This window comes from Chiloscyllium plagiosum, unplaced genomic scaffold, assembly GCF_037043375.1.
Source record: "Chiloscyllium plagiosum isolate Xiang-an unplaced genomic scaffold, Cpla_swu_hap1 HiC_scaffold_8, whole genome shotgun sequence".
NCBI classification, from domain to species: Eukaryota; Metazoa; Chordata; class Chondrichthyes; order Orectolobiformes; family Hemiscylliidae; genus Chiloscyllium; species Chiloscyllium plagiosum.
The window spans coordinates 53,633,284-53,642,495 of NW_028270146.1; the positions used below are offsets into that span (position 1 = coordinate 53,633,284).

General features: G+C 42.4%; 1 protein-coding gene across 4 annotated transcripts in view; it reads right to left on the reverse strand.

Moving 5' to 3' along the window:
• trim9 (tripartite motif containing 9) overlaps positions 1-7,446 on the reverse strand; it is a 92,662-nt gene extending 85,216 nt beyond the window's left edge. For 2 of the 4 annotated variants that reach the window (XM_087989849.1, XM_043697626.2), the window contains exon 1: positions 6,130-7,441. In XM_087989849.1, the coding sequence (XP_087845975.1) occupies positions 6,130-6,909 (780 nt within the window). In that variant the 5' untranslated portion in view covers positions 6,910-7,441. Of the gene's footprint in view, positions 1-6,129 lie in introns of all 4 variants that reach the window. The other 2 variants (XM_087989850.1, XM_043697628.2) reach the window with 2 other exon arrangements.
• Positions 7,447-9,212: the final 1,766 nt, after the last annotated feature.

The following is a 9,212-nucleotide window of genomic DNA, read 5'->3' on the forward strand; positions in this document are numbered from 1 at the left end:
GCATCACTGGCTACTCCAGCATTACTTGCCTATCACGAAGTGCCTTTAAGAAAGTGATCAGCAGTCTTCTTGCACTGCTCCATTCCACAGAATGTACAGCCACCCGCAATGCTATTAAGGAAGTGAGATCCAAGAACTTGATATAAGAGCTGCCAGGTTCAGTGATTTGGTGCCAAATTAGGATGATGCGTGACTTAGGAGGAGAATGTGCAGGGGGTGTGTTTCCATCCTGTATGACTCTATAAATGATGCATCTATGACTATTGGCCAGGTGATGTGGTAAAGTGGGATCTTTCTCCCTCACCACATTCCACCGACCCAGTCCAGCAGCTATGCTCTTTAGGATTTGGCCAGCAGTGGTGCTATTGAGCCACAAGGTGATGGAATTTAAGATCTTCCAGTGCCCAGGTCAATTTTAGATGGTCTCACAACATCCGATTCCATTCCTTTTAGCTGTTATCGATTCTCCAGCAATTTTGATTTTGTTTATTGGCTTGCTAAGTCTGACATTACATGTCGATCAGATCTAGCAAGAATAGCAAATTTCCTTCCCTAAAGGGGATCAAGGTTGAACCAGATGGGTTTTTACAACAATTAGCAATGGTTTTCACAATCACCATTATAAAGACTAACATTAATTCCAAATTATTTAATTTAATTCAAATTCATTCATGGTAGCATTTAAACCCCTGAACCCAAAGCTTTAACTGAGCTCTTTGAATTGTTGGCCCAGTGACATGATCCACTGCATTCCCCAGAAGTTAAACTAAAAACGACAAGCTCAAGAGACTGATTTTTTTTTAAAGCATCAGTGACTAATGCATGATGGTAAACTTCAGGTCAGTTTAGAACTGCATACTTTTTTTTAAAAACACACTAAAAGTAGAACAGCTTACTGAAGAAAGATGAACCCACACCTTAAGTGGTTCATATGTGGAAGAGACATGTTTACAAAGAACAAAGCTGCAGCCCCAAAGATTCAGCTGTTTATAATGGAATTGCACTACCCTCCAACTTAATCTTAAGATGTGCTGAAACATGATAAAACCATAGAATATCTTTAAATCAGCTCAAACCTTAAGCCTACAGCAGATGGTATTATACAAGATTGAATTGGATGATAACATGTTTTCAAAGAATGGGCCCCTCTTTTAGCACAGTTGTAGTGTCCATACCCTGTACCAGGAGTCCTGGGTTCAAGTCCCATCTGCTCCACAGGTGTGCAATAACACCTCTGAACAAGTTGATTAGAATAAAATATTTTCAAAGATCATAGCTGTTTGGAGTGTATTTACCATTTGCTGTACATAGATGACAGCTTCAATTAGGAGACACATGTTCTAAATTGCTGAGCTGATGCAATGATGTGGAGGAGCCAGTGTTGGTCTGGAACGGACAAAGTTAAAAATCACACACCACCAGGTTTTAGTCCAACAGATTTATTTGGAAGCACTAGCTCTTGGAACACTACTCTTTCATCAGGTGGTTGTGCAGCAGCACCATGAGACACAGAATTTATAGCAAAAGATTAGTATCATGCAACTGAAATGATATATTGAATAAACCTAGATTGCTGTGAAGTCTTTCATCTTTTAGAATGGGTTGCGGGTTTCAGTTCATTCATATGTAAATCCTAGAACTTCTTTTAAATCACATTCTTGAGATAAATTAAAGTTTTATAAAAAAAGTGACATCTCAATCAGACAATGCGCTAAAGGTATGAGGTCTGTCTGTATCCCAATCTTGAGTCAGACTGGTTCTATTTCCAAAATGGAATTTATAAAATATTACATGGATTGACTACCTGCATACTATGCACTTTTTGAGCAAAATAGAATGTACCTGCAAATATAATTCTGCAAATGCAAATTCACCCCATAGACTTGTGTGTGCGTGCATGAGAGACTGTGCATTTGTGTGCATACATGCTTGGTAAATTGTGTTTGCGTGCGAGTGTGTTGGAGTATAAGCCTGTGAGAGTGTGGGGGGTATATGTGTGCATGTATGAGAGAGAGCATGTATATGAGAGAGGGTCTGCATCAGTGTGTGAGTATAAAAGAGTGTGCGTGTATCTGTATGTGTGCGAGTATGTAGTGTAGTGGGGTCACCTGTAGTATGACATGAATACAAGGTCCCTGTTGAGGTCACCCTAATGGGTACTGAACTTGGCTACCAGTCTCTGTGTTATTGCATTTCCCAAAGTCTGCCTTGGAGGATGGTCACCCGAAGATCCGAGGCTGAATGCCCCTGACTGCTGAAGCAAGACAGTGTACAAATCAAGAATAATGGTCATGAAAATGGGATAATTGAATGACCTGTCAGCTGACTTGTAAAGAGAGACCACTGTTAGGAAGCAAGGGGTAATCCAGAGGACCCCTGCAAATCACTCAGCAACTGCATTCTCGCTGACCTTTGCATCACTGTTTCTGACTGACAGCATCATGCCTTGTAATGAAATCTGTAAAATGTTAACTCTGCATTTAAAAGCTTAACTACGGCACAGAGACAACAGCTAGTCTCTCTAGCAGTAGCAACCAACACTTGCACCCAACATAACCGTTACATTACAGACCCTACTCATATAATCCAAACACACCAGTGGTTAGTTGATGTGGCAATTTACAATCCTGGGCAAGTACCCTGACCTCATATCAGAAGAAATTCTGTTACAATGCCACTGCTGGAATTTGGTGTTTGTAGTCTATAATTAATTCTAGACTAATTTCTATGGTTTGCAAACCAGCAGGAAAACAAGTGCATTAAAAGAGAATGCATATGCCCAGGCTATTCAGCCACTGCAATTACCAAACAATTATTGTTCCAAATAATGACAGCTGAAACTCTCAAAAGATATTATTAAAAATATTCAGTGATTTTAAAACTGAAATACTACATGAGTTATGATCTTGCACAGCAGTATAATAGTTTTCCTTCCAGAATATAACTTGACAGATCAGGCATGCTCAAAGCAGAAATGAAATACAAACATGCACACTTAAAAGATGGTATTTACACAATGACAGCAAGAAATATTGTTCCTTCTGTCTATTGGGTTCACACAAAGTTGGTTTCAACCAGTAATACAGAGGCCCCATAATTCCATAGTGCCTTAGTTCAAATCCCACCAAAGGAATTTAAATAGAATGAATTCTCAAATCTGAAATGACAAGCTATTCTTAGTAATAATGACCCATTGACCTACTGGCCCATTGAGTTGCTCACTCATTAAAGAGAAATGATAGATGGTGAGTTTAACCTGAGGATCACCACACCTCAGGAGAATGAAGAAGAAGGAGGAGAATCTGTCACAGTAACCTCAGCAGAATAGAAAGTGAACCCATGCTGCTGGCAACACTCTATATCACATCCCAGCCATTTAGCCAACTAAGCTAAGCAGCCCCTTAACAGTCTACTCCCTCATAAGCAACAGATGACCAGTGGTGACCTAACCCAAGGCTCACTATGCCTCAGGCAAGGGGAGACACTGAGAAAGTGAGTCCTTTTTGGTAACCGCAACTGGTGTGGGAAATCTGTTGTTGTTACTCATCCAGCTAAATGAGCTAACCAACCACTTAGTTAATAATGACAATGAAGCCACTGAATCATATCACTTTTTAAAATTTCATTTAGAGGATGAGGGCGTCACTGGCCAGGGCAGCTTAAGAGTCAACCACATTGCTGTGGGTCTGGAGTCACATATAGGTCAAAACAGGTAAGGACGGCAGTTTCCTCCCATAAAAGACATTAGCAAATCAGATGAGTTTTTTCAACATTCGACAGTGGATTCATGGTCATTATTAAACTCTTAATTCCAGATTTGTATTGAATTCAAATTTCACCCTCTGCCATGGCAGAATTTGAACTCAGGTCCCCAGGGCAGAACCTAGGTCACTGGATTAATAGTCTAGCGATAATACCACTAGGCCATCACATCCGCAATGAGGACGGATATGTGCTGCCCTTGTGGTCAAGCTAACACGTGAGCCTAACAAACCACTTAGTTGTATTATTCTATGACAGGGATCTTACAGTGCTGTTGTAATGTCCTTACCTCTGAGCCAGGAGGGCCAGGTTCAAGTTCTACCTGCTCCAAAGTATATAATAATATTTCTGAACATGTTGATTGGAAAATATAAAAGCTATTGCTACAACTACAAAAAAAGATCATGAATAAAATTGGACAGATCTTCCAGCATCTGGAAATACAAGGGCAAACTGTGCCCTGTCAACCCTGCAAAGCCCTCCTTACTAAGAACAAGGGACTTGAGCCAAAAGTGAGTGAGCTGTTGCACATACTAGTCAAGTAACAGTCTGACGTAGTTGTACTAACCAAATGACACAACGTTCCAAACCCACAACTTTACCACTTAGAAGGACAAGGGATGGAAATGCCAACACATGAAAATTCCCATGTTAAACATCATTCTAATTTAGAACTATATTCCCATTCCTTCAGTGTCCCTGGGTCTAAATTCTGGAACCTCTTTCTGAACAGCACTGTGGAAATACCTATATCCTCGATGGACTGCAGTGGTTCACCACCATCTTCTCAACAACAATTAGAGATGAGAAAGTATGACAAGTATGAAATGCTCACAAACCATGAAACAACACAAAAATCAAAGCATCACTAAAATAATTACAAACTAACCACAAAGACTAAAATTTGTATTTAATTAATTATGCCTTTATCGATTATATTTTAAGTGTATTAACATTTAAATTAGAATAAAAAGCAATGGTAAACATTGAAGTAGTAAGAAATATTTTGAAATGAAAATATTTAACAAAAACCTTGCACTTTGTGCTTCTTAATGGTATGGAGACATTGTCTTCTACCTAATGCTATGTGAGATGAATAGCAACAGGAGGCTGATGGAATGAAACCAATCTCTTCAGAGCCCGCAAGAATGAAAGAAAATTAAATTCTTCTCATTAGCTTACAGCTGATGGCTCTGAACAATATAGGTCAGGAGCTGTAGAGGGGGCTGGGAAAGCAGGACTGCACTTGCTTTGCTGCGCTCTAACATATGTTGGTAACAGCAACTAACAGAAATGACACCATCTGCTAAGTTACATATAGAGACACTAAGTGATTTCAATAACACAAAAAAAAGGCTACCTCAAATGGAAAAAAGTAGTGAACAGAACTGCCTTTTGTTTTAAATTGTAATGAAAAGATCAATTCACCATTAAATAAAGTGAACATTATTAACAGTTTTTCCAAGCACTTCAATTCTGACAAAAAGTAAAAGGCTGTAATTTTATAGTGGAATTGTAGGTAGTTAATATATTTCCTCCAATGTAAGTGACGTTTGAGCTCCTGAGCCCGCCCACTCTAGGTCAACCGCATCTTTCTCTTTCCTTTTCATCTTCTTTATTTTTCTTCATATTTTTGCTATGTGGGTTTCCTCAGATTCCAATGATGTGCAGGTTGGGTAGATTGGCCGTGCTAAATTGCCCACAGTGTCTACGGATGTGCAGGCAAGGTGGACTAGTCATGGGAAATGCAGGGTTACAGGGACAGGGTATAGAATTAGAATCCCTACACTGTGGAAACAGGCCAACAAGTCCACGCCGACCCTCTGAAGAGTAACTGTCGCTAGAAGACGCAAATAGATAAACGTTATAGCTAGATGCGTTAATTAGGAGTGCAAATGGCAAAACATTTGAACTCGAACTGGCTAGTGCATGTGGCTTTTACAAAAGCCAAGGAGATCGACATCTGTATAACTTGCACTACTTGCAAGGGATTCACAATGAAAACTACATTGATTTTAGGGTAACAATAAGCAAAACTCTTTCCAGTTAGCCGGCAGATACTTGACTGGGTTCCGTAAAACTGACAAACCTAACGAAAATGTAGTATTTACGTGCCCGTCGCCAACTTTGACAGAAACGCCAAGACAATAAAACCTTCACTGCAGTGCACAGTCCTAAATGTATATCACAAGTGAATCAAGTATCCATTCTGCAAACAAATTGCTACACATCGCAGATGATTTCTGACTGCGCGTGGTATGTAAGATGTGACTGAGAGGGAATACAGGCGCCATCATCAATTCGGAGTCACCAAACTGATGGAGCTTTTGCATATCAATGACCCATTACTGCCATTTGAGCGCTCACCTTATGAAGTTTCCACATGGCTCCGAGTGCCTTCACTTCATGACTGGAGTGTTTACCTTCCTCCAGGCACTGGTAACAGACCGGGGTCTTGCAGTTGACACAGTACATGCTGTGATTCTCCAGCTCGTGGTCGGTGCAGGTGGAGATTTTGCGCGGGCTCAGCCTCCGGCAGATTCTGCCTTGGGCGGGAGGGAGAAGGCGATGCTTGACGAGCGGGCCGCGGGGGGGATGGCACCTCAACCGGCAAGCCTCGCAGTAAAAGACGTCGCACTGCTCGCACATGACCGTGGCCTCCTTGGGCGCCTTCTCGCAGAGCTGGCACTTGAGGGCCACGGCCCGGCCCTGCTGGTAGCGGTCGATGATCCCTTCGAGCACTCGGTTCTTGGGGAAGCCGCGGAGCCCCCGCTCGTCCAGGATCAGGCTGCGGTGGCACTGCGGGCAAGTGATGCACGAGTTGCGGGGGGGCACCGCCGGCGATGGCGGGAAGACCCTCACCCCGTTCGGGGACCGCTGACACGGGGTGGTCGGGGCGCTCGCGAAGCCGGCGTAGGAGCCGTAGCCGCTGTCGGCTTCGCTGTACAGGCTCATCTTGTCCAGGTCCAGGTAGTCGTAGTCGGAGCCTGAAGCGCGGCTTGGAGGAGACTCGGCTTCAGGCGTCTGGACCAGGATGTTGCGAGCGCAAGCCATGCACAGGTTGTGGGAGCAGGGCAAAATGATGGGCTCCCGGTAAAAAGCCCCGCACACCGGGCACTTCAGCTCTTCCTCCATCTCCTCCATCATGGGGCATCAGAGGAAGGAAAAAGATCAACCGCAAGTAGAGCGCGCCGCTCACTAGCCGGGTGCTCAGTGAAGATGTTCTCTGGTTTTCAGCAGCTTCCCTCCCGCTGCAGCCGCGGCTCCAGAGCAGGCGGATCCGGCGCTCCGCCCACTCCCCCAGCCCCAGCAAGCCCCCCTCTCCGCCGCTCCTATTGGTCACTCCATCCGGGCCACGTTCGATCCTGGCTGGCGAGCTCAACCTGTCAATCACGGAGACACTGCAGCCGGCCTGTGGCAGGATTGGAGGTGGGTGCGGGGGTGCTGTTAGATAAGCATCCTGCGGTTCACTTATAATTGGAGATTGCGAGGATGCTAAGGTTTTAGCGAGTACAGCAAATTCATGACTGTTGTCTCCCTTGTTTGGATGTGATGTACATCAAATGATGATCAATAACTGAGATGTGTTATTAAAACGCGTGAAATTTACTAGTGTTGAACATTCCATTTTCTGCATTTGGAATTAGCCATTATAGATTTTTCACCTGGATTTGTGTTCGATTACAAGAGCAGAGAAACATATAACCCGTATATAGTCTGATATTTGATAAAGAATTTTACTTCGGAAAAACGGTTTTCTTGACGGCAATGAAATAAATCTTTGTGGAAATGAATGTTGTGTGTGAACAATGTGCATTATCAGTATACAATACAAAATAGGTTTGTCCATATATCAAGCTGCATTAATGATACACCTCAACTGTCAAGGCTTCTCCAGCTTTCTGCTTCTAAAAGAAAAAAAAGATCTGTATTCACTGGGTTTGGATTTTGTCAAGATTAGCCAACCAAATCTTTGGAAAGGCATGACTGGAAGTAGCCAGAACTAATGAGAATCAGGTCACATCGAAAAGGAAATGGGGGTAAACAAATTGTTCTCCGCCACCCACCCTCAACCAACTTCAATCCCTCACCATTGTAATTTGCTCAAAAACCTGTGGCAGCGGGGTTTTAAGGTGAGCTGATGTAAGATTCAATCATGGACGTTATGTAGTTTTTTAAAAAAATAATTGTACACAACAAGGGAACTTCTAAAAAGATAATCAAAGGAAGCAATTTTGGGGGATGCTCTTGGTTGCCTTTTATGAAAGTCTATTCTCCTCAGGACTATTGGGAATTGTAAAATGAACAGCTTAAATGGCTTGTGCCTTCCGATCACTGCACTCAGGGAATTAACATTGTGATAGACACGTCTATAATATTGTTTCAGCGTGCTATTACGGTTAACCGTACAGATTCACAGAATCAAGTGTTACCGAAGAAGGCCATTCGGCCTATTATACCTACTCCAGGATCGCTAAACGAGCGTTATGACCGAGTGATATCTCCTACTTTTTACTGTACCTTTGCTCATTATTTATTCTAAATAATCCTCTATCCCATCGAATGTCTCAATTGAACCTGTCTCCAACACACCTCCAGACAGTGTATTCCATACCCTGACTATTCACTGACTGAAAAGATTTTTCCTTACTGCACCCTTGCTTCTTTTGCAAATCACGTTTAATCTGTACCATATCTGAGCAAAAACAATTTCTCTCTAACCAACTTTACCCAACCTGCTCATGGTTTTGAAAATCTCTATCAGATCTCCTCTTAGCCTTCTTCTCTGGAAGCAGAACAGTACCAGTTTCTTCAATCTATTGTCATAAGTGAAGTTCCTCATCCCTGGAACCATTCTTGTAAACCACCTCTGCAGATCCCCAATGTGTACACATCTTTCCTATGATGTGGCATCAGGAACTGCAACTAATATTCCAGCTGATGTCTAACAAGTGTCTTATACAAGTTTAATGTCACCTCCTTGCTGTTGTACACTATTGTTATACAGTCATTGAGTCATAGAGTCATAAAGCATGGAAACAGGTCATTCTAAACAGAACTTGTCCCATTTCCCTGGCTTTGGCACATATCCTTCCAAGCCTTTCCTATTCATGTATCTGTTCAAATGTCCTAAATGTTGTAGTTGTACCCACTCTACCATTTCCTCTGGCTGCTCACTCCATACATGCACAACTCTCTATCTGAAAAGGTTACTCCTCAGGTTCCTTTTAAATCTTTTCCCTCTTACTTTAAACCTATGCCCTCTAGTTTTGGACTCCCCTACATCTGAAAAACAAGCTTGGCTATTCACCTTATCTATGCCCCTCATGATTTTGTAAACCTCCATAAGATTACCTCTCAGCCTCCAATTCTTTTGGGAAAAATGTCCCAGACGATCAAACCTCTCCTTATAACTCCAGTCCTCGCAACATTCTTGTAATTTTTTTCTC